Source organism: Phaseolus vulgaris, chromosome 5 (assembly GCF_051622355.1).
Source record: "Phaseolus vulgaris cultivar YP4 chromosome 5, ASM5162235v1, whole genome shotgun sequence".
In the NCBI taxonomy this organism is placed as follows: Eukaryota; Viridiplantae; Streptophyta; class Magnoliopsida; order Fabales; family Fabaceae; genus Phaseolus; species Phaseolus vulgaris.
In genome coordinates, this window is record NC_143502.1 from 41,350,787 (window position 1) to 41,375,983 (window position 25,197).

Genomic DNA, 25,197 nt, shown 5'->3' on the forward strand with positions numbered 1-25,197 from the left:
TAAACCAACCTTCTAAAATCAATTTTTTTTTCACAATCTAACTTGAGCAAAACTTTACTCGCAAGAACGAAAATGAGTCTCGCTTGAACAAGAACAAGTCTCGCTCAAGCGAATTTTGTTTACTTGAGCGAGATTGGACGCAAGAACACATAGACTTTCATCTTAAGTAAAAAAAGCTAATTTAAATTATTAATAAAACTCTAGACTAGAAGATCGTGGGGTGACATGTCACCAATTTTATTGTTTTGAATAGATTAAATCTCTGTCACAATTTTATCTTAAAAAAAATATTAGATTGTTATTGATTTCGATTCCTATGCCTACATCTTTGAATAAAATATGATGTTAAAATAATTATTTAAAATTTCATAATTATTATTTTTTATAATTTGAATAAAGTACACGAGAAAAGACGAGAGTAAATATCGATTTGAGATATTTATTAGTTTATATTTTTATATATTGATAAAAAAATTGGGATCTAAAACGGAAGAGACGAGTGAGTTGACATAGTTAAGAACGCCGTACAAGGGTGAGAACGGCTAGGAAAACCGTCTTTCCACTTATAGCAACGAAAACAAAACCCTCTCTACTACTTCCCTCCAAACAATTCCGTTTACAACTTTCTCTTTCTTTTGTCTTCTTTTCTTTTCAGCAACAGTTTCGTTTCTCTTTTAAATTATTTCCATTTCCAGAATTTTAAATTCTCTCTGCGTCCACATCGGAGCTGAGTTGCTTGCACCTCTTTTGTTGAATTCTATGAACACAGATTTCGTCATGCTCGAGGATTTCAAGGTCGGTGTCACTCGCTGCCTCTCTCACCAAACCTATTTCTAGGGTTCTCCTGCTACCAATCCGCAATTGCTTTCTCAAAATTGTTTTCTATCTCAATTTTTTTTAATGTTAACAGTTCACACATAATAACGAGGATTCGAACCCCTCGCAATTTGGCAATCGTTCACAAGGTTTTCAAATTCTGTGTCCCTTGCATCTTACGCCGTTTTATTCCTCAACATTCAGGTTTTGGGAACCCTAACTAAGTTCATTGTTATTGAGTTCACTTTGTTAGTTTTTTAATGGCTTGTTGTTTTTAAGGTGTGTGTTTGAATTGTATTTTTCTAGTTCAGCAGTGCCGTTTTGTAGATTGGAATTCTCTTTGGGGTTTGGATGCATAGCTTTGAGGTATGGGAACACCGGCTTTAGGTTGTTGTTCATGGATCCGGATTCTCGGTAGTGTGAAGACTGTAGAAAATAAGTTACAAAGATGGATATGATGGTGTTAGATTAATATTTAATATTTAATATGTGTTGTCGAGATTGTAAAAGGACTTTAAATCAACTCAACGAAAATGCTCGTGCAATCAGTAAATACCAAGTATGTATATGCATACTGATATTAGATTTCTAATATTTTGCCTAAACAGCTGAAATTTTATTTTTCTTCTTTTAAATATTTTTAGTGCAGTTGCGCGTATCCTGTGATATTGTAGGTTTCTAATTATCGAATTGTAATTTATTTTTTTTTGCGTTTTTTTGCTGATGTTAATTTGCTTGATCGATGAAGGTAGCTAATTTGAGTAGACAAACTTACTGACTTCGAGAGTGCTGGTGAACATGGGAGCAACGTCTCCTGCAAGTTTTTACTCAGAGGAACTCTAACATTGGATAAATTTTCCAAGAAGTTTGATTTCCAACCCTAATATGGAGTACCCTTTTTCCTCCAAGGGAAGAGAAATTGGGGATTGGCAATCTTCCGGAACTCAGTTGGTGGGATCAACATCGTTAGATGCTAGAATGAGCAATTCAATATCAGAGGATATGTCCAATAGCTTCTCAGAGCTCATGAGCTTTGATACTTATGCTGGTTTGTGCAACAGCCCATCCATATCTGATCAGATTTTGGCTAATGAGCTTCCGTCATTTGCTTCATTATCATATTCATTGCCTGATGGATTCAATATAGTCCAACAGAACAATGGGCAATGCTATATGTCAGAAGTTGGAAGAAATAACAATGATATGGAAAGCTCTCCCATTTATGGGGAGAAAGTTGCGTGTCAGCAAATGGACACCCTACTTGGTTTCTTAAGTGATGCAAATGAAGCAAATAACTTGAATTCTAAGCTAAAGGTTAATGGCTCTCCTCAACATCTTAATAACTCTGTCGCAGATAATTATATAATGTCCAGGCCACCTGCTTTGTCACTCGATGAGAGAATGCTGAGGGCTTTGTCCTTCTTTAAGGAATCAGCTGGAGGGGGAATATTGGCACAAGTTTGGGTGCCCATTAAGGATGGTGATCAATTAATCTTAAGCACGAGTGAACAACCTTATTTGCTAGATCAAATGCTTGCAGGATATCGTGAAGTGTCCAGGACATTTACATTTTCTGCAGAAGGAAAATCTGATTGTTTCCTAGGACTTCCTGGTCGTGTGTTTACCTCCAAAGTTCATGAGTGGACGTCAAATGTTGGTTATTACAGTATGAATGAGTATTTAAGGTTTGAGCATGCAGTTAATCACCATGTTCGTGGATCAATCGCATTTCCCATATTTGATGTGCACTCAGAATTGTCATGTTGTGCTGTACTGGAAATTGTCACTACAAAGGAAAAGCCAGATTTCAGCAGAGAATTTGAAATTGTTTGCCGTGCACTCCAGGTAACTGTTTTTTTTTCCACTGTTACTTACCTTTCTGCACTTTTCTGTCCGTCTCACTGCATTTCGAATGAGTTTGATGGCAGTTTACCTGGTGACCTTCACCATAAAGTTCAGAATTTTCCTTACGCTCATTTTGTTGCTCCTCTATTACAAATATATGTGGAAGTAGGATGCTTTTAGGGTTATGCACGAGTTGAGTTGGGTTGAGTTGAGTTTGGATAAACCCATGGTCCAACCCAATAAAAAGTTTTTGTGTTAGATTGGGTTGGACCAATGTTTTGAAATAGTGAAATGGTCAAACAAGTATATTTTGATAATAAAGCTAAACACAATTTGTCCAATCTAATTGAAGCAATAATGCAAGTAGTCAATCACAAAGCGTGGAAACTAATTCAAGGATTCAAATCAATGAAGCCACAACACTATTTGTCCAAACTATTTCAAAGCATAAAAGGAAATACAACAAAATTTGTCCAAATTAACAAGTCATAACCGCAAAACAACATATTGACATAATAGTGAATATAATCTAAAGTGTAAACCAACAAAAGCCATAACATTACCTATGCATGAAGTCTTGCCCAAAGCCCCAAACACTACAAAACAACAAAATAATATAATGAATTGCTAGTAAGATCAAGTTCATCCATGCAATGTGCAAAATTTAAAGCCAATATTAGTTTTACCTTAAAGAGTGGTTCTATTCTATTGTTTTCAGTTGCCATAAGAGTCTTCTTACTAGTAGTAGTAGTAGTCTTAAGAGTAGCAATATTTAATGCTAAGCCATATAACTCTAACAATTTTAACATTTAGAACAAAATATTAATTCTTATTCACATTGTAAACAAATGGAAAAAAAGAAAAGTCAATAGCAGTTTTCATACCCAATTCAATCTTTTCAATATCATGTGATTAAGCTCCCAAATCATTAACAAAATGCTTATCACCTTTGATCCAATTTTGGGTACAAATAAAAACTTCAACTGTTGGGGGACTCAAGAACTATTGAAGGGATCAAGTACACTACCTCTCGTACTAAAGACAGTCTCAAGTGAATAGACACAAGAAGGACCAATATAGCTCTAAATTGACCGTCCCAATCCCCACCAATCATCATCACCATTCACCATTGTTTGGAATATTTGCTAGTTTAGAGGCAATTTTTATAGCCAAAGTACTCCAAGTACTACTTTCAACGTAAATAGGATCTTTTGTTGCATATTCAAGAAACAATTTTCTATGAGATCATCCAATTTTTGCGCAATCTCTTTACTTTTATCAACAACATACATTTTCTTGAAGCAAAGTTGAATATAGTCAAATTTAAAACATGGGTCAAGTGATGCAAACCACAAGAGATAGTTAATCTTAGCACACTCCCAATACTTACTAAACTTCAATGCCATATCTTTTGTATTAGTGTATCCCCTTGCTATTCTCCATTTATTAAAGGATTTATGAATACTAACCAGTATCTTAAAGAAGTTATTAATAGTAACATACAATTAACCAGAAAAAGAAAGTGTTTCTTCATAAAACAGCTTCAAAGAATTGACAAAAACACATAAACATTTCCAATCTTCTAATTTAGGACATCCTCCTTCATTAGTAAGGAGATTAAATACATATACAACCTCAACATATTCATATTGGTAGAAGGTATGTTCATAATTTTTAGCATCCTCTTACGTCAAATAAGTTGAAGTCCATGTAGTTGGCACATCAAGACACAACATAGCATTAAACTAACTTCCTCCGCACACTTCTTAAAAGTAGCCAACTTACTTGGGGAAAACATAACAAACGTGCAAATAACCTTTGTTTTATTAATTGAAGAGTCAATTTCCTTTAGTCCATCAGTCACAGTTAAATTCAAAATGTGAGTGAAACACCACATATGCATGAACTCTTCAATTAGCAAAGTTTGACCATTCCAAACACTTACACCTCTATTCAAATATGCAATAACTTCACTGTTAGCACTTGCATTATCAACTGTTACACAACCAACTTTTGCAATCCCCCATCCTTTTAAGCAGTTCTCTAATTTTATCCCCATGGTTTCGCCTTTGTGGTCGACTTTCAAACAAAAACTTCAATATTTTATTGTTTAACCTAAATGCATCATCATATAATGAGTTGTCAAAACACATTATTCATATTTTGAATGATGTCCATGTACCAGTTGTAAGTAAAACCATATGTTTATTGCTAGATAACAAGCATTTCAAATTCTCCTTTTCATCATTAAATACAAGCATGCAATAGTCACATGGGATGGAATTTTAAAATAGGGTTGAACTTTTTGTATAAACTTACTAAATCCTTCATTTTCAATAAATTTGAAAGGAAGTTCATTAATTATTATCATCTTAGTAAATGCAACCAGAGTCCACCCTTGGTTAAATTCAACAAGTTTCGAATTCATGACATTAAGGTCACCCTCATCCTTCTCCAATAGCCGATGTATTTTTTTTTCCTGTCAACATCCCTATTAAGGTTCATAAGACAACCTTTTAGATGTTTAATCAAGTTAGTGGTTCAATATTTTTTAGTGTTAGCCTTATATGGCTTGCCACAATACTTGCAAAATGCATTATCATCTACCCTATATTGTAATGAACCAAAACCCTTGAAGGGGTCTTATAGCAGGTTTTCTTGACCCTAGTTGTGTAGGAACCTTTGGCATTGATGTGACTGAGCTTCAAATGGAGGTTAAGTAAGATCTTCGGAGGGTGTAGTTGGTGGTTCCCACAACATAGGACTTGAGTCATACATACTTCTAGTGGTAGACCCAACACAACTTTTCCTTTCCATTTGTGTGGAAAAACTGTGCATTATAGAACAATTACAAATCATTGATCACATGTCACAAAACCAAAATTATATAAATTAGACAATACAATACAAGATTATAATGTTGCATTGGGAGAAAAGAAGTTCAATTTTTAAAAAGACCATATTTGAAAATTTAGAGAAGGTCCTATAAATATAGGAAGATTATTGGGAAAACAAAGAAGCATCTGAATTTAAATATGAATACATAGGATGTAATTTAAATATGAATACATAGGATGTATCTATTGGAATAAAAGGCATTACAAAGAATGCATACATACATTCAATAGTAAAATGTTACACTAACAATTTCGAAATGGGGAAATACTTAATGACAATCTACAAAATAGTAAATATTGATGGGGTGAGTAGCAAAGTGAGAGAAGTATCCAGGAACTTTGTTGTCCTTCTCAATTTTGCTAACTTCGATGAAGAAGTTTTTGAGAACCAAATCGTCATTGACGATGACCACGTGGTTTATGTTTGAGGGAGACGAGATTGACTGAGAGAGATGAGGGGCATTATGGTGGTGCTAGATCGGAGGCCATGATGCACCACCACGAGTTTTAGTGTGGGAGAACAAAGGTGTGGGCACTGATGGTGATTAGAGGGTTAGGGTTGATGCGATTGACTATCTATCTTTATCAAGATGGAATGTTTTTTAAAGGGTAAATAGTCAGGTTCAGTAAATATTGACATATTTCATTTTTATTATGATAAGAAAAAAAAAGTAGTCTTAATACAAAAAAAATAATTTCGTTAATTTTGTTTGAATCCATTAATGGTTGAGGTAATTGAGCAAGTGGTTGGTCTTTAGTAATTCCCGCATGTGTTTCTTAAAAGGATAATTAACCTTAATATTCAATTAACCTTGAAGAGAGTCTTTTACCCTTTGTTTTTTGCTTTGTAAACTAAAAATCCTTAATGGATCCCTTCAAGGTTAATTGCATATTAATTTATTTATTTTCTTAAAAAACACACGCTACAATTACTAAAGACTAAACACGTGCTCAATTACCTCAATTATTAACCGAGTTCAATCAAAACTAACAAAAAAAGTTTTTGTACTAAGATTGTTTTTTTTTCTTATTATACTAAATGAAATATGCCAATACTTCTTGTAGTAAATCAACTATTTATTGTTTTTTAAATGATGATATGCAATATAGATGTTTGTATGAAAATAAAACATTCTCGGGTTAGGTTAGGTCTCTAATCATACATTCATAACATGTCACCAAACCGGTAGATGATTGAGTTAGTTTGAATTAGGTTGAGTTTGACCCATTCACAAACAAAATCCAACTCAATTTGTTTGTTTCCTATTGGGTTGGATTGAATCATCGGGTTACCCAATCTGTTGAACACCCTTAGTTCCTTGGTTTTATGAAGGGATGGAGGATTTAGGCAAAAGAAGTATTCAATAGACCGCATTACTCAAGTGTTTGAGTAATTTCAAAATGTATCTTATATTCACTTGACTGGGAAGCATCTTCAACTTTTGCCAAGATCTTTTGAAGACCATCATGCATCTCGGTCAATTCAGTTATGGATGCACTCTTCAATCACTTAGAAAAGTAACCCTTTTTTTCTATGCATGAACTCTTCAATTTTTTACAAAATGTAACCTTTCTTTTTATATTTTATGAATTTGAACATTATGCTATAGTTGCAAGTAGTAATAATAATGTATTTATCATGATTTTGTGCAGCTTGTAAATTTAAGGACTGTCAAGCCTCTTCGATGTCTTCCCCAGGTATGTGTGTGAATTTATTTATTTTGCCTATTGATATTCCCCCACCTGGCCACCTTAATTGACCAGCATGGAAAAACAAGCTGAGCGAAAATTCTTCAAATATTAATTTGAGGGACTGGGGGATTGAGATGTGGTTTCATCTGTATTTTTCACTTGCAATATTATTTCTTCTTCTGCAGTGTCTTTCAAACAACAAAAAGGCTACTTTGACTGAGATAGTTGATGTGTTACGATCTGTCTGTCATGCCCATAGATTACCACTGGCACTGACATGGCTTCCCTGTTGTTACACTGAGGGATCAAGAGGTGAAGCTACAAGGATAATTAAAGGGGGTCATTCAACTAATAGTGGAAAAAGCATACTCTGCATTGAAGAATCTGCTTGCTATATAACTGATAGAGCACTGGAAGGATTTGTCCGTGCATGCACAGAACATCCTCTTGAGGAAGGGAAAGGCATAGCTGGGAAGGCTCTTCGATCAAATCATCCTTTCTTTTGTCCTGATGTGAAGACATACGATGTTAGTGAATATCCACTTGTCCACCATGCACGCAAGTATAATTTGAATGCTGCAGTTGCAATTAGGCTAAGGAGTACTTATACTAATAATGATGATTACATATTGGAATTCTTTCTGCCTGTTAATATGAAAGGGGGTTCAGAGCAGCAACTTTTATTAGACAATCTCTCAGGTACCATGCAGAGAATTTGTAGTAGTTTGAGAACAGTTTCAGATATCGAATTATCAAGAATAGAAAATTCACAAGAAGGGTTTGGAAAGAAAAATGCCCCCTGTTTTTCTCCTTTGTCAAGTCGAAACTCTGAAGTACCATTAGAAAATGGTGACTGTCATTCTGTCCCAATGATGTCATTGAAGGCAACTAACGCAAGAGACAACGAAATTGAGCCTTCTACTCACCAGGTACACATGCTATTATTTGGCCGTAATAAATGAATTTTATTATCTTGCAAATTTTGTAATAGCATGTTCTTGTTAATGTCTAATTATGCGAATAATTTTCCTCCTGAAATGAATGGCTACCTAATGTATATAATAAACATTTTTAAAGCTCTTAATATTCATATATTTCTGGTAATTGTTAACCAAGAATATTGCATATGTCAACCAAAATTGGCTGTTAATAATTTATTATTATAGTGATATAATGGCAGAATTAAATGTGAAATTGCTGCTCCATTTGAGGACACATGTGCTGCAAGTGATTATGAATTGTGGAGTAGATAACAGGAACAGAAATACCGAATGCTCTTTACACTTCATTTTTTTATGTGATTAAGTTCTCTGCTAATTGAGAAAAAAAATTGATATAGTTTATGCATCAACTTTAGAAGTTATGGGTGGTGTAACAGTTTCCAATATTTCCTGAGTCATTTTTTGTCGTGTAGGGAAGAAATGGAACAAAAAGACAGGTCCAGAAAAATAGAAGTACTTCAGAGAAGAGTGTTAGCTTGAGTGTTCTCCAACAGTACTTTTCGGGTAGTCTGAAGGATGCAGCAAAAAACATCGGTGGTTAGATTCCAACACTATTTATACTGGTTTCCTTATATTCGTTGACCTGGCTTATTTATTTTGGATTAAGATGACTGTTATTAATTTTTTTTATCAGATTTACACTTTTTGGGTTATGTTGGCCAATCTCAACCATCATTTGAGCTGTATACCTTGTTAAAGATATTATGAATTTCATTTTTCTTCTCCAGTTACTATTTCGTATGGAAAACAATGAGTGCATATCACCATGCATTTTACGATGGAGTTGTTTAAATGGTGCTGATTGCAAATAGCATCTTTTAATTTGAAGCATTCAATTGTCAGTATTGTATTGAAAGATACAATAGGGGTGTTTAAAGAGTGGTACTTGCAGTATCCTACCTTCAAAGCAAAGTGCAATTCAATAGCATCCTCGTTAGATGATTTTACTTGATATGCGATACAACTGTTCTATCTTAAATAAAGAATTCCATATGTTGTCCAAAAGAGATGTTTAGTATTTATGAAAAGGAAATTCTTGTTAATTGAAACAATTTTGCTATTGACAAATATTTCTCCTTTGACCAGTTTGCCCAACAACTCTGAAAAGGATATGCAGACAACATGGAATTTCAAGGTGGCCATCCCGCAAGATTAATAAAGTGAATCGATCACTGAAGAAGATACAGACTGTGCTCGACTCTGTCCAAGGAGTGGAAGGAGGGTTGAAGTTTGATCCCTCTATGGGGGCATTCGTGGCAGGAGGGTCAACCATCCAGGAAACTGATGCACATAAAAGTCTTCTGTTTCCTGAGAAAAGTATTGTAAAAGACGCCGCACCTATTACACAAAAATCAGTCTCAGTACCACCTGCACCTTGTAGTGAAGTTGAGAATTTTGCATTTAAGTTGGACGAAAAGTTGAAGAAAACCAATGCTTTTTCCGTTGGTTGTAGTGAAGATTCAAAATCAATGGCAATTGATGATGGGTCATGTAAAATGGAAAGACTTTGCATCAAGGTGCAGGATTGTCCTGAACAAGCTTGTTTGGGTTCTGTTTTTCCAAAAGAACAGGATAAATGGATTCTGAACAAGAGTGGTTTGGGAGTAGAAAATTTTAAATGCAGTATTCGTGGCCAGAGTTCAAATTCCTTGTTTGGCAATCAGATGCACATTGGTGTAGATGGAGATGCTGGGGTTGTTGAACCTAACCACCCTAGTTCCTCAAGCTTGACAGACTCATCTAATGGCTCTGGTTCAATGATGCATAGCATTTCGTCAGGTTCTCAGAGCTTCAAGAACCAGAATCAGTCCAATGTTAAGTCAACCATCGTTGACAGTGGGTCAAAACTAATTGTCAAAGCTATCTATAGAGAAGACACCATTCGTTTTAAGTTTGATCGATCTGCTGGTTGTTTCAGCTTATATGAAGAAGTTGCAGCAAGATTCAAACTACAAACTGGTTCATTCCAGCTAAAATATCTAGATGATGAGGAGGAATGGGTGATGTTGGTGAATGATGCCGATTTGCAAGAGTGTCTAGAAATATTGGATGATATTGGTACATGCAACGTCAGGTTTCTTGTTCGTGATTTACCTCTCATTTTAAGCAGTTCTGGCAGTAGCAATAGCTACTTGGGAGGCAGCTCATAGATGTGGCAGATGACTTCGATGAGAAAATTCAAGTCTCGCTTTGACAAGATGATGTTAGCTTTTCCATTAAGGTTCTGCATCTTGAGGAGTTTGAATCTTAGCCGCAAGCCACCTATGCCAAGTACAAAGCGTCATTTATCCAAACTTAGTGCATTGCCAAATTATCATTTCTAAACAGCTTTTTGGAAGATAGGAAGATGCGGCTCATTGGAAGTATTGCGTGTTAAATACATGGTTATGTACATATCGAACAAATAGCAGCAGAATAGAAATTTGTAGTGGTAGTAACAGAAATCAGCACTGAGGTAAACAGTTCTGCAAAGCTGTGATCGCACCCTCTAATTGTATAGATAATATAGATAAATTGATTGATTTCTCATGACATAATATAGGTAAAATATGATTATGTGGATAAAAGAGGACAATCCAAGTCACGTGGCTACAACAATAACTAATTCAGTACTGCCCCAAGGCGATTATAAGAATTATTACTTTAGATTTGGGTGATTGGTTCTTTTTTGACTTCTAATGACAGACGAATAACATGAACCTCTAGTTGGAAGCGATAATTCTGCTCTGCTTTGGCTTTGGAAAATTTGATTTTTCTCTATCAGTGGGTATACTATATAAATTCATTCTTCCATGTGAATGAACATTGGCATACCCGTATTCAAATACTAACTTATGTGCAGAGTGATGTACCTATTTATTGAGTTTAAATGGGACTTTTCTTCTTCACGATTTACTTTTTCATTGGATGTTCTAGCGGTTCTTTTTGAAGTACTCAGAAGAAGACCAAACTTTAATGTCGCTTCAAATTACAGATAATGAAGAACCGTTTCCTGCACCTGAAAAATGTCTTCCAGGGACTGCAATGGTGGTTTTTTGTGGCACTCAGCATAGCCTTTCTTAACTAGGCCAATCTGGTGCTGTAATCCCTGGAAGATTTACAATGATCAGGGTGAAAATAGCAAATGGATAGCTACCCCAGTTCAAACTGTTGCCTTCCCCATCTCGTTCTAGGCTTCAACTTCGTTACACCTTCCGTCGAAATTATTGTTTTGATATGTTTTGTTCTGGGATTCTCAATTGCTGCTGCAGTATGATGTGCTCCACTGAACTCTTATACGTCTCAGCTTCTACCTACTCGCTGATTTGTGCATCACAGTTAGCTTTTAATGTAGTTTTCTCATGTTTTATCATTGCTCAAAAGTTCACAGATTTTATCATAAACTCTACAATGGTTCTGACTTTGTCTGCTTTTCCCCTTGCTGCTAACGAAGACTCGAATGAACCATCTGATCTTTCCAAGGGAAAAAGTACATTATTGATTTCTATGTACCCTTGGAGATTCGCAGAAGATTCTGAAGAAGTAAACATTTTCTGTTGTTTTGGAGATGCAAATCTTCACATCACTCGTTGCCACTGGTGCTTCTATCATATCATAGGCATATTTTCAAGTAGTGACGTACTTTGCATGGAGAAATGAAGCACCAATGGTGATTTTGGCTTGATCTTCCTAGTGTCTTCCATCTTCTCCAATATACTGTTTACTTAGCTGAAACTCCTATGGCTGTTGTTGTTATAGATTTATGATAAGATGGAGTCAAGATAATTTCTTTGATTTTGGCTCTATGGGGTTTTGTCTCTTACATCCATCAGAATTATCTTGATGATTCAAAGGCAAGACATGTACAAGCTTTGGTTAAGTCTCAGAGTGATGCTGCTGCTTGTTCAGAATATTCCATTTCATACCTATGCTGAAGTACCATTTTTCTTTCTGATAAACAATTTTTTTATTCCAAAATCAATATTTATTAAAATTAATACCTTTAAAAGTTTTCGGTGTTTTTTATATCAATATTAATAAATATGTAAAATTTGTAATACAATAACTTTATTATTCTTGAATTAAATACGATGACATAAAACCATTCTAATGAAATGTATATCCACATATGACATTTAATTTTTTTTTTTCTAAAATTTGTAAAATAAATAATATTTTTATGTCATAAAATGAGCATTAAAGACTAAAAATAGTATTTTTGAAATTTTAGAAGGATAAAAATCAAAGAAAAATATTTTACGAAAACTAAAATTAAATTATACACATTTTATAAGAACTAAAAACAATTATTTTAAATTTTATGTAAATAAATAAATAACAAAACAAATTTATAGGTAACAGAATCAAAACTCACTAATTTTATATATAAACTCAAAACATGTTTAATATCATTTTCATAAGATAACATTAAGAAATTCAATTTTGAGCATGGATATAATTTGCATTCTATAATAAGTTATTAGAAATACGATTTAGGTGACTGTTACCTCTAGTGTAATTCAACTCCATGGGTGTGAAGAGGAATCAATCCAAAGTTTCTCTACTTTATCATTCAGTCTTGTAACTCTCTTATAATTACTCTTGGATATATATATATATATATATATATATATATATATATATATATATATATATATAGTCAAATAAAGTTAGTTAAATTAAAAATTCATTAACCTTTTTTCTACTGAATGTAAATTTCATATCCTTCTTAATTAGGCCATGTTTACAAAATTTCATATAATTTTTAAATTATTTGGAATCTTATTATATTACTTAATTTTCAAACATGAAAATATTTATTATTGGAAAATATGTTTATAAAACAATAAATTATAATGAAATTAAAATTATAAATTAGTTAAAGTTATATTTTATATATAAAGATATATAAAAAAAAAAACTCCCTTACACATATTTTATATTTATACTTTTATCTTTAATTTTATTTTAAAATTAAAAAAAAAACTATTCAAATACTAAAATTAACCGTAGACAAATTTTAAGAACAACCCACATTACAAATTACTTAAGGATATTTTAATAACATAATACATTATAAGTTACTAATTATATTTTCATCGATTGGAGATTGGTCCGAATCTGGGTGAACTTTTAAGTTTTAGTGAATAAGCTCTTAAGGAATAGGAGAGTTCCACTTGAAACATTTTGAAGTGAGTAAGAACATAATTTTCCATGTATATAATGAATATAATGTTTTGAGTTGAAAGTATTCCCTGGGAGTAATCATGTATTTATAAGTCTTCATGTGCTTGAACCTTTGACACTGGTTTCTCTAGATATTAAAGAGGCATATCAAAGTATCTTTTTATAAAATCTGAACATCATGTGTATATAAATTGGAGTATTTTTGTGATATAATAGGAATATGACGCTGAACATTTATGGATATACTTAGAATATTACGCAGAACATTTATGTGATATAATTAGGGATATTATGCAGATGTATGTAAATATTATAAGAGATACCGCGTAAGTAAATTTGAGTATTTAAAGAGGTCAGAATATTATACATTAAAACACATTAATTATGCTTTGACGAGATTGCTTACTTATGATATTATTTTAATAAAAGCAACGAGTTCAATTTAGGCCACTCCACGATATTTTGTGTTAGTTCGATCGGTCTTATCGGAATATCAAATGGATCAGTCTCCTCAATTCAATTTTTAGCAGTTCCAGTACAATTATTATAATGAATTTTATTTTTAAAAAAATAGAGATAGAATATGTCTTTTTTTTTTCATTTTCATTGATATGTAGAGATAATATATTAAATTTTGTGAAATAATGAAAGATTTATTTGTGAATTTAGGAAAAAAAGAAGAAGATTGGAATGGGATTGGGATTTGGATGAGATGGAGAAATGCTTTACATAGGTGAAGGAGTTGGGTCCCACTTTAGAATATAGAATAGAAAAATAGAAGATGAAATTAAGAAGGTTCTGCCAAACAAAACGCGCCTCCTTCTTCGCCGTCTAATTGTAAGGCCAACGCCACCCGAATCGATTGGGTTGGGTGCCAAGAGCTAAACCTCAGCATAGAAAAACTGCTTCTTTATATGCCGTCTCTCTGCAATTCCCATGGCTCATAAACCACAACCCTCAGGTTCGTCTTCTTCACCCAATTCTCTATCAAACACTCTTTTTTATATTCTTCATGTCTCTGTTTTCCCCAAACCCTAAAATCCTTCGCATTCCACGTAATTAACAATCCCTCGATCTGTTGTCCGATTCATTCTCATCAATTGATGCCTGTATAATCTGAATATTCTGAAAACGAGTTTGCTTTCTGTTGGCCTCATACTGGAATCGAATCATGCTTCGATTATATTCTAATTTATTTTAGTTTTTAATTTCGTTTGAAACCCTAATTTCACCTTTGCTCACCATTCTCAAAAGGGTTCCTTTTTATTGATATATGCGAAGTATGGCGCTAAAAATTTCTGATATTTTGGCTGTGTGCAAATTTTTGTGGCAGGAAATAGTCCTCCACCAAAGCCCTGGGAACAAGCGGGTTCCTCGTCTGGGCCAGTGCCGTTTAAACCCCCGTCAGCTGGCAACACGAGTGAGGTAGTTGAGGCTTCTGGGACTGCGAAACCTGGGGAAATTGTTTCTGGTTCTGACAGGACTGCAGCTGTTAACAGGAATTCTCTTGGGAGGCCCGTGCCCACAAGGCCGTGGGAGCAGAATTATGGAAATAACACATATGGAGGTGATTGCTTCTTCCTTGTTGAAAAATATGTTGTGCTGTAAACTTTTCTCTATGCTTGGGAATTCATTGTTTGCCTATTTTAATGAGCCTTTTTATTTTTATCATTGTAATATATGCAGGATATGGTTCTACAATGAATTATAATTCAGGATATGGATCTGGAATGTATGGATCTTCTTATGGTGGAGTAGGAGGAGGAATGTATGGATCTTCTTATGGTGGAATGGGAGGAGGAATGTATGGTAACAGTATGTACAGGGGAGGGTATGGTGGCATGTATGGATCGTCCGGGATGTATGGAGGGGGAATGTATAACAGTGGCCTTGGGGGCCCAATGGGTGGTTATGGCATGGGTGGTGGTCCTTATGGAGATCAAGATCCCAACAATCCATTTGGTGGCCCTCCATCCCCACCTGGATTTTGGATTTCTGTCCTACGTGTGGTGAGTGATATGATGCTTTGGTTAATTTAGTTTTTCTTCCTTAGGAGTGTTTGATGAAAATGAACAATGGTCATTGTTTCTCCCGATTTGGTTTGCTAGATTAGATTGTTTTTAAGTCATATTTAATTCTTTACTATTAGCAATTCATGTTTGTGATTCACTTTTTGGTGTTGCATGTTATTGTGCAAAAAGAACCGAAATCTTTTGTTTCAATCTTGGCATTATTAGTTAGGAGTGCCTATGAGCCATGTGAGACAATACACTATGATAATAAGGATAATCTCAGTGTTTGCTTATTTTTAACCACTTTCTGAGAAACTTCCGAAAAAGAAGTGATTCCAAACATTCTGCTAATCTTTTGTAGCTGGGCATCATTGGTCATAGTGAAGCTTCTAGTATTTAAAGTGCATGGTTATTATAAGCAGCATAGGAATATTATATTTAGGTATCTATATTAATATGCATATGATTTTTTGTTATATGTTATTTAAACCTTTTTTGCATATAATGACAGATGCAAGGTGTGGTTAATTTTTTTGGTCGAATATCAATACTTATAGACCAGAACACGCAGGCTTTCCATCTGTTCATGACTGCACTTCTCCAGGTATTGTATTTGTCGTTCTCTTTCTTTTTTATGTAATTTTGTCTTTTTGCTAATTGTATGCCCACCCAGCTTCTATGACTGTTGGAGGAATGATAATCCAGTGAAAAAGGAAGGTCATGTTTTTAATTGCTGTGAAATTTCATATTTGGGAAGGATCACTTGTATAATGTTTGATTGGGTTTTTTTACATAATGTTGTCGGTGAAATTGTTCTCCTTTGGATATTAATGAAATATAATTTCTTGCTGCCAAATTATGAGAAAGGGTATACAAATGATGCAGTCTCTTTCATACAAAAATTTAGGTGTACTTGGTCATCCACGGTGAATGATAGCCTATTCCGGAAAAACCAATGTCAAGTCCCTACCAGCTTTTCTAAAGACTCACAATTTTCAGAAGCACACCGATTAATGGCTGTGTTATTTCCTCGGAAAGCACTCACCTTATGTGATATTTATTTTAGTATCTTTGCATTTGTTGAACTCATTTCTCTGCAGCACAGTGCTAAATCTGGGAACTCATTCTATAGTATACAACACTTTCATTTTATTGTGTTATAAGTGTAGGTTAATTTAAGAAGATTACTTGATCTCTATTGCAGCTGTTTGATCGCTCTGGTTTATTGTATGGAGAGCTAGCTAGATTTGTGTTGCGCTTGCTTGGGATTAGAAGTAAGTCCAAGAAGGTTCAGCCACCAGGTCCAAATGGACAGCTTCTGCCTGGACCATACAATTCTTCTGGAGATGTAAATTACATTGAGGCACCAAAGGCTGCTCCAAGTGGTTCATGGGACAATGTTTGGGGAAATGACTACCCTCAATGATAAGTGAAGAAATTGTTCTGTTAAAAGAGTTCGTCCAAATACATTGAAAAGAAGAGGCAACAGACAGCATTCCACAAGGAAGATACTGAAGCTGCAAAGTGGTGTATATCCCAGATTTTAAATTCAGTTTTCAGTTTTCTGTTCTCTTTGCTTGCGTTGGTCTTGATTTTACTGGAAGGAGATCTTAAATAAGATACCATCTCTGCATTATACCTTGTAAGTGTTTTCTTTGAATCTGCAGGATGCTTATACTTGTTCCTTATATGTATTATTTTGTATCCATAACGTAATATTTTATAACCTTCAATAAGATTTTCGTGGGCCATTTAATTACGTTCCTTTTCGTATATTCTTCAGCTTTGCTTTGCGTATGACTAATAAAGTCTAAGTTAAATTTTAGGTTTAATAATGTCTGATGCATAATTTTGATTCTTCATTAAGTTTTTTGTTGGATTTAATTATTTCTTCCTAATAGTTGCAGTCAAATTCTTTCATGAAAATTGGTTCGTTCTCACGCCGTAATGCGAACTCGCAGTGATACCTAACGTTAGGCACTTTGGAAAGGCAAATGTTAACATCACAATATCTAATTTTTTTATTGTTATTTTTTAAAAAAATAAAAATTGAATGGGTTTTACTTCATATTAAAGGATTCCATTTATGATTTTGAAGTTATCAATATATTTCTATTAATAAAAAGTGTTTTTAAAATGTATATTATAAACTATGTCACAAACACTTTTAAAGAAGATAATGCATAATTTTTATTTTTTAATAAATTATTATTTAGTTAAATAAATAAAGATTTATGTATATAAATATGATGTTTTTTTTGGTGTTTCTTATTTTTATAACTATAATAAAAATATTTACAATAAATTTGAATTTTTAAAATATTAATGTATTTTTAAAAAAAATTGTGTCAGAATTGTGTTAAAATTGTTATAAATCCAATAAATATTTTTTTAATTTGATGAATGTCAGTATTTAATATGCGTATCCGACACGGACACATCATTTAAGAGACATGTCCGATCAGACAAATCAAGAGACATGTCCGATCAGACAAATCATTTAAAAGGCTGTGTGAATTCATACGTCTTAACCCATGTTATACTTGATTTTTTTTTCTGCATTTCCATGTTTTCTTTCCATGCAGCTTTGTAAGGAAGACTACGGATTCAATTATCTAAAATTTTCGGAATTTGTGATTTCTAAGTATTTCAAGATAACATCACTGACCAACTACTCTTTTAAAAGTTAAATAAAAGGTTGAGTATTGTATTTCTGATCGTATAATTTCAGCTGTGTAACCAAAATGGGGCTTTGCTGAAAAATACAAATGGGTTGATAAAAAAAATAATTTTTGGATAAACCAGTTTGGAAATGCAAAAAATTAATTTTGGATTGTCTGGAAATTGAAATTATATTTGTGTAGTAAGGTTTTTAGAGATAGTTTATGATTTATTAATCTATAACTTAAAAATATTATTTTGGATTCCACAGTAATAAAACTACTCAGATTACTATTTTAGATTGGTCAATTTAAAAGATTTATAATAAAACTTTTCAGATTACTATTTTAGATTTTTCAATCTAGAAGATTTCTTGTAAATGAATTATGTTTGGGAACATGACACTGCAGATAGAAAGAAATAAAATTTTATATTTGAAAAAATATATTATTCAGTGATTGGAAAATTATATATTAAAAATATTTGTATTAAATTTTGTAATGAAAATTATTACCCTGTAATTTTTTTATTTCGGACATGTTTAAATTTAAATAATTTAAAAAATATATTTTAAATATCATTCATATTTAATAATATTTTAATCAAGTTTTCGCTAAATTAAACGAGGGTAGAGAAAGAAATCATTGTAGTCCTACCTCAAAAATGCATCTTACTTTGAACTTCATTTTGGCTAAAATATGGACCAAGGAAACGTTAATAAGAAAATAAAAAATCTTCTACTGGCTTTAAGTTATTTAAGTTATTTGAAAACTTACAAAAATTATGGATTCCACTTCATATAATGAATCTCATTATAATTTTATATTGTTCAATATATTTTGATTAATAATTTAAAAAAATATGTTAATTGTTCTCGAACGGGATTGAAATTAAGAGAACGATTGTTTTTATTTTCAGTCAACGGTCGGCTCTTCTCTTTAATGATCTCTGTGCTTTCCTTCTACTTCACCATTCTTCAAGTTCAGATGGTACTTACAAAAGGCACTCTGACATTCAAGTTAGAATTTGATGTTTGACACTCAGTGTTACTAGTACTGGATGTTGACGTGTCAGATTTTTATCATCAATTGTGCCTATTTATATGATTATCATGTGTCTTTCATTATTGAACCGGATTAGGATGTTAAATTTATGATTAAGAGTATATTACTTTATGTTTAATCATTGATTACTTTCATTAACCTTCTGTTTTGATGTGTCAGTCGATTTTAATGGGATGTTGGACCAGATGTCGTACGATATTAAGAAATATATTACTAACACTTCTTCATTAAGAGTTTATTAGTATCTATATAAGTAATTTTTTTAATTTCAAACATTTTAATTTAAAATTAAAAGTGTATTAAAAGAGCTTTTAGAATATATAATAATTAGTATTTTTATGATTCAATCTGAAATTTAATTAAGAGAATTGCCCCATTGGAGTTGTGGATCTCTGTTCTCTTGCGCACTCACGTGTGTGATTGATTAAGGAGAAGAAAAACGAACAAAAAAGCATAATTATTGATTAGTACAAAAAGAAAAGAAAAAGAGAATTTTGATTCATGAACCATGATGTTGCTTGCACACACAGATTCAGTAGTCACTCACTAGCTCTCAAACAATAACAAAGTGTCACTAATAACTAACAAGCAAAACCGAACACGGATTCCATTCCGACAGATCAACCATGAAGAAAAACCACGACGACGACAACAACAACAACAACGCCCAACACAGCAAAGACACTACCGTGGGAATCCTAGATTCCCGATTCAACCAGACCCTCAGAAATGTTCAAGGGTATCTATTCTCCTCTCTTCTCTCTACTTAGTTACTTGCTTTTCATTTTTCCTCATAATTCTATCAAAAACTCACGATCTCGAGAATTTCGCTGCCGGATTTGCTGATCTTCACTTCCTAATATTTTCATCTGTTTGATTTAGAAAACCCATTAGAAATTTTGAATCTTTTTCGCATTAGGATCACGAATTTTCGATGGGTGAAATTCTTAGGAATGGTTTATGTGCGTCTGGTGTAACCACCCCATTTTGATGTGATTGTGATCCGTTCAATCCAATTGGGTGGCTTCTTTTCATAGTGTATGGATTGTTTTTGTGAAATGCTGGGGTAAAGGCAATGGAAGCATATGCCATATACAATTGATGGGAATTTATAATTTTACATTCTTCCTTTGCGAAGGTTACTCAAGGGTCGTAACATTCCTGGTAAAATATTATTGAGCCAGAGGGTTGGTTCTCCAGATTACTCAAGCTTATCCTCACCAACTTATGTAAGGAGCTCCTCATACAGTGATACTGGCACAAGTGACCACACATCCGAGAGAGTAGAGGTGATTTTAGTACATTCCATTTTCATTGTTGTATGTTATACTCACATACATATCTCTGAGATTCATGATGGGTTGCATTTCATCAAGTGAAACCTCTATTCTTTACACAGAAGGAAGCTCAGAGTACAAGTAAATCATTTGGTACTCCCAATGAGAATAAGTTAAAAGTATCTGCATCCAATGTAGAGAGCCTGTCTGAAGAAGTTCAGAAATCTTCATTGGGTGCTAGAGCTACAGATTCTGCCAGGGTTGTGAAGTTCACTAAGGTGCTTTCTGGGACGTTGGTTGTATTAGGTATTATAAGCTCTCCATTTCCATTTTTTTTATATCACTAATGACTGATTCCTCATTGCTCTTTTATACTCTGGTGGAAGTGTCATATTTAGCTGAGCCGTGTTCCCATATTAATACCCTCATGACACAGTTGCCTTTGCTTGTATAATTTTTATAATTGTAAGGTTCAAAATAATTTTGCAAGACAATCTGAGTAGTTCATACCTTTTATAAAACATATGTCATGCTTCTCATTTTTTTTAGAAAACATTTTTTTTGAGAAAGAGGATAAATACAAACCAACAAGAATATAAAGCCTTGAGAGATGAAATTCCAAGGGCTAGCATGAGAAGCTTTAAAAGCAAAATTGGCATCCCATTCATTTGAGTGCAAACCATACTTGCTTTTAATAACTTTATTCCACAGAGTAAAAGCCTCAATGGGAAACTGCCCTCAGCTTCTTAACTGAGAAAGCAGTATCACGAATTAGCAATGTCCAATTAGTTTTCTATTTTTCAGCAATGAACCAATGATTCAGGCCTTATATTTCTTCCTCATCTGTCCTGTAGAGAAATTGCGTGAATTATCTTGGAGTGGTGTTCCAGATTACATGCGTCCTACAGTGTGGAGACTTCTCTTGGTAAGCTATGTGATCTTAAGCCATTTATCTTACTCAAGCTTGTACTTTCATGACAGTTATCAGTCATACTTTGGAGTTTAGGTTATACTTTGTAAGGAATGTGTATTATTGTTTTATTTTGGCGATGTTTTATTTTGGCGATATCTGATTCTTTTTTTATAGAAATAAAATATCATTGAGGGTGGGCTTGCAGAAATGTTCTTTCATAAGGATCTTGGTGCTGCATATATAAACTATAAACAAGACCACACAAAAAAAAAATGAGTATTTACCCTATAGTTTTTTAAAAAGTAAATAGGCTAACCACATGTTTTGTATGGATACTCCTTTTCTTATTAAAAATTTAATGATGAACTATGGAGTTCAGGGATATGCACCAACTAATTCAGATAGAAGGGAAGGAGTTTTGAGAAGAAAGCGCCTTGAGTATCTTGACTCTGTTGCTCAGTATTATGATATTCCTGATACAGAACGCTCAGATGATGAGATCAATATGCTTCGCCAGGTATTCTCGATTGTAACATATTCCTAACTGATTAGTGGCAAAATTAAGGTTCTTCATTTTTACTACTTTCATTTTATGATTGTTAGATTGCTGTTGATTGTCCAAGAACTGTACCTGAAGTGTCATTCTTTCAGCAAGAGCAAGTTCAAAAATCATTGGAGCGTATTCTTTACACATGGTTAGATACCACTGATATCTCGTTTTTTTTGTGTCTGAGTTTTGAGTTAGTGTTCTGTGTTCTGAATTTTTTTGAGGTGAAATAAGGCTCTTACCTTACTCTATATTTACGTAGCAATTTGACTTGGTTTTATTTGAGCTTAAAAGCTATTTCAAACTTAAAGTTAAAAATAAGAGCTTTAAATTAAAAATGTTTTGATAATTTATAATTATATAACATTTTGAAGTTTTAAATTTCTTGTATTGCGTGTTCTTGGATCTTTGGATTTGAAATAAAGTAGGAAAATGAGAAGTAGAAGTCAAAAGCTCCCAAAACTAGTTTGTTTATAAGAGAATCCCAAAGTAAGTTGGGCCAAACACTACCTTAGAATGGGGATTTCTGCTTCTATTTTTTCAGATTCTGTACTCAATCTTTTTTTTTTTTTTTTTTTTTGACAATAGTAAACAGATGATATTATTCCGTAGGTTAGCATATGCCATGAATCATTTATTATTACGTGTCATAGTTAAGCAACCTCCAAAAACTTGTGGTGGTGATCTACATGATGAATTACCTTCATTCACTTTTAGACTGATCATATATTTATTTCCATTTATCTTATGATGCATATTTATTGCACTTTCATGAGAATGGCTGCTATGATATTGTATGCTTCTGTTTCTTCTTAATAGTAATTTGGAGCAATAACTTGAGAAAAGAAAATAGGAAAAAAATGATAGAACCACCGTAAACCTTTGTAATCTAGCTTTCCCATTTTAAGTACATCACTCAGTTGTCAATTGGATTGGTAGCAATCTTTACCCTGACAAATACTCTGGAATTCTTTTCTTCTGGTTTATCCTTGCATGAGAAGTATGCTATTGTTAGAAGTTTTTTGCTTATTTGGTTTCCTGGTTTTCTGCAGGGCAATCCGGCATCCTGCAAGTGGATATGTTCAGGGGATAAATGATCTTGTTACGCCATTTTTAGTTGTTTTCCTATCAGAATACTTAAAAGGGGCCATAGATAATTGGTCAATGTCTGATTTATCTTCGGATCAAATCTCTAATGTAGAGGCCGATTGCTATTGGTGTCTGTCAAAGTTGCTTGATGGCATGCAAGACCATTATACATTTGCTCAACCCGGAATTCAAAGGCTTGTTTTTAAGTTGAAGGAATTGGTCAGGAGGATTGACGGTAACCTTTTCTCAGGACTGCTGTTTTTTCTTCAAGTATATCTATAATTGCATGAACTTAAAGACTCCACTTTTGAATATGGATGTTGGACATGTGTTAAACCTCAGTTTAGGAAAATATAACATTTGACTAATTATCCTGTCACACTATATCAATGCTCTCTCGTATTTCACTTTGCAGCTATACTGAGAGAAAATAAGAATAAAATTGAAAATAAAGTAAAATGAATGAATTAGAAGACTTGGTTTTTTTCAACTGACTAATGAAATGAAACAATTTCTTTTAAAAGGTGACTGATATTTTGAAATGTGGGAGTATATTATGATTCGCATATCTCAAATTGAAGCTGATACTGAATTTTGAGTTCCACCAGATCCTGTTTCAAGCCATATGGAGGAGCAAGGACTGGAATTTCTTCAATTTGCTTTCCGCTGGTTCAACTGTCTTCTAATTCGAGAGGTTTGCTTTCAACTATTTTTTTTCTCATAGAGTGCAATAGTTTTTTTCCCTAGAAGAACTTCATGCATATATCATACATTGGCTGCATATCAAGCCTTGAAAACTTGTAAATTTAGTCAGTAGAGGAATTGGGTAGTACAAAAAAATTGTCATAATTTTATGCTTATGCTAACTCTGATTTATGCAATTAGGTACCCTTCCATTTGGTCACACGTCTTTGGGACACGTATCTAGCTGAAGGAGATGCCTTACCAGACTTCCTTGTGTATATATTTGCCAGTTTTCTTCTAACGGTGAGCCAGCTTGCTTTGGCCTTTTCACCAATACAAGTTATTTGAATTACATTTCATCCTGTAGCCAAGATTTCGAGGGGTAGTATTTGTTGGTCCATTTGTCAACATCTTTCCCCCTACTGTTACATTGCAGTAGGTAATGGTAATTATGATTTTCATTTTTTTGCCAGAAAACACTTTCTGTCATATTGTGCATTTTTAAAAACCATAAAAAAAAAACAGTTGTGATCTATTATGTTATCTTACTGTATAATCTAGCATAACTTTGTGATGGATGATTAATGATTATGGTGGCCATAAGTAAACTAAAGATTAATGAGAAGCTCTATGTTAGATTTGTGTTTCTTCATTAGGTAGGTCGTATCAGTGTTAATATCCTACTGTCCATTCGTTGTTTATTAGGTTCCATTTAGGATGCCAAGTTACATAAACTTTCAGTAAGTTGATGTGCAGCATCTTACCCTTTCTTGCAAGTCCTCGGGTCTAGTAGGAGACGTTCTACGTGCTAGTTAAATAAATCTATTCTCTGGTTTCTGTTTTCACTTAAAAGCACATAATCTAGTTATGCTTTTCCCTAAGTATGGTTTATTAGGTTGTTTATGTATTTTTCTATTTGTCACCATTTATAGTATAGTCGTTTTAGAATAAATATATATTATCTGTTTTATCAGTGATGTTGGTTATGTGTAGTAGAGAAGGAACATCTTCTAATCTCTGTGACTGTTTTATCAGTGGTCAGAGCAGCTCCAGAAGCTTGATTTCCAAGAGTTGGTAATGTTCCTTCAACACCTTCCAACTAAGAACTGGACGCACCAGGAGCTCGAGATGGTACTTTCTCGTGCGTTTATGTGGCACAGCATGTTCAACAACTGTCCCAGCCATTTAGCTAACTGAGCAAGCAAGCAGTTGTGATTTTTCTGTATTTAGTCACTCAGTTTTCTGGTTCTTTCCTCACTTCCCATCCGAGCTTTTTTCCCCTTTAGTGTGAGATGAACTAATTTTTTTGACCAATTTTTACCTGTATTTTGCCTTGTAATATCTTGTAAAGGAGAGACAAAAATAATCAGGAGAGAGAGAGAGGCTTTTTATTGTACTAATTTTTTTATATATGCACATTCTAGTAATGTCAGCAGGCTATAATAGTTCCTTGCCATTTCTTGGTACAATTCATACCATATAGTTTTCAAATTCAATTATACTAAGGAATTGAACCCCATTGAAAAGGGAATC

At 33.5% G+C, this 25,197-nt stretch overlaps 3 protein-coding genes and 1 pseudogene across 14 annotated transcripts; all 4 read left to right on the plus strand.

Moving 5' to 3' along the window:
• The first annotated feature begins 476 nt into the window (after positions 1 to 476).
• LOC137835813 (protein NLP8) lies at positions 477 to 10,914 on the plus strand. 11 transcript variants are annotated; one of them, XM_068644515.2, is made up of 8 exons: positions 489 to 795; positions 911 to 1,020; positions 1,123 to 1,375; positions 1,565 to 2,661; positions 7,212 to 7,256; positions 7,436 to 8,179; positions 8,665 to 8,788; positions 9,338 to 10,914. In XM_068644515.2, the coding sequence occupies exons 4-8, from the start codon at positions 1,702 to 1,704 to the stop codon at positions 10,399 to 10,401; spliced, it is 2,937 nt and encodes a 978-aa protein (XP_068500616.2). In that variant the 5' UTR covers positions 489 to 795; positions 911 to 1,020; positions 1,123 to 1,375; positions 1,565 to 1,701; the 3' UTR covers positions 10,402 to 10,914. The 11 variants fall into 11 exon arrangements, with proteins under 11 accessions (XP_068500619.2, XP_068500616.2, XP_090158522.1 ...); XM_090302396.1 differs by having other exon boundaries at positions 492 to 795; positions 1,123 to 1,379; positions 1,569 to 2,661; XM_068644516.2 differs by having other exon boundaries at positions 492 to 795; positions 1,123 to 1,182.
• A 174-nt stretch (positions 10,915 to 11,088) lies between these two features.
• LOC137835814 (putative purine permease 11 pseudogene) lies at positions 11,089 to 12,240 on the plus strand (annotated as a pseudogene).
• Positions 12,241 to 14,097: 1,857 nt separating this feature from the next.
• On the plus strand, positions 14,098 to 17,188 carry LOC137835815 (peroxisomal membrane protein 13). 2 transcript variants are annotated; one of them, XM_068644522.2, is made up of 5 exons: positions 14,098 to 14,378; positions 14,751 to 14,984; positions 15,104 to 15,426; positions 15,941 to 16,033; positions 16,634 to 17,188. In XM_068644522.2, the coding sequence occupies exons 1-5, from the start codon at positions 14,354 to 14,356 to the stop codon at positions 16,853 to 16,855; spliced, it is 897 nt and encodes a 298-aa protein (XP_068500623.2). In that variant the 5' UTR covers positions 14,098 to 14,353; the 3' UTR covers positions 16,856 to 17,188. The 2 variants fall into 2 exon arrangements, with proteins under 2 accessions (XP_068500623.2, XP_090158144.1); XM_090302018.1 differs by having other exon boundaries at positions 14,174 to 14,378; positions 16,337 to 17,188.
• Positions 17,189 to 19,538: 2,350 nt separating this feature from the next.
• LOC137835816 (uncharacterized) lies at positions 19,539 to 25,120 on the plus strand. Its single transcript, XM_068644523.2, has 10 exons — positions 19,539 to 19,893; positions 20,293 to 20,443; positions 20,554 to 20,737; positions 21,286 to 21,356; positions 21,724 to 21,861; positions 21,948 to 22,039; positions 22,944 to 23,215; positions 23,589 to 23,674; positions 23,866 to 23,967; positions 24,700 to 25,120. The coding sequence occupies exons 1-10, from the start codon at positions 19,781 to 19,783 to the stop codon at positions 24,859 to 24,861; spliced, it is 1,371 nt and encodes a 456-aa protein (XP_068500624.2). The 5' UTR covers positions 19,539 to 19,780; the 3' UTR covers positions 24,862 to 25,120.
• Positions 25,121 to 25,197: the final 77 nt, after the last annotated feature.

Bases quoted from the DNA above. Each gene is read 5' to 3' on its own strand.
- LOC137835816 (XM_068644523.2), top strand. From the start codon at position 19,781: ATGAAGAAAAACCACGACGACGACAACAACAACAACAACGCCCAACAC. The intron at 23,216-23,588 runs GTAACCTTTTCT...GAGTTCCACCAG, and splicing joins ATTGGTCAGGAGGATTGACG to ATCCTGTTTCAAGCCATATG. The intron at 23,968-24,699 runs GTGAGCCAGCTT...CTGTTTTATCAG, and splicing joins TTGCCAGTTTTCTTCTAACG to TGGTCAGAGCAGCTCCAGAA.
- LOC137835815 (XM_068644522.2), top strand. From the start codon at position 14,354: ATGGCTCATAAACCACAACCCTCAG. The intron at 15,427-15,940 runs GTGAGTGATATG...ATATAATGACAG, and splicing joins GGATTTCTGTCCTACGTGTG to ATGCAAGGTGTGGTTAATTT. The intron at 16,034-16,633 runs GTATTGTATTTG...TCTCTATTGCAG, and splicing joins TCATGACTGCACTTCTCCAG to CTGTTTGATCGCTCTGGTTT.
- LOC137835813 (XM_068644518.2), top strand. From the start codon at position 1,702: ATGGAGTACCCTTTTTCCTCCAAGGGAAGAGAAATTGGGGATTGGCAA. The intron at 2,662-7,211 runs GTAACTGTTTTT...GATTTTGTGCAG, and splicing joins TTGTTTGCCGTGCACTCCAG to CTTGTAAATTTAAGGACTGT. The intron at 7,257-7,435 runs GTATGTGTGTGA...CTTCTTCTGCAG, and splicing joins CTCTTCGATGTCTTCCCCAG to TGTCTTTCAAACAACAAAAA.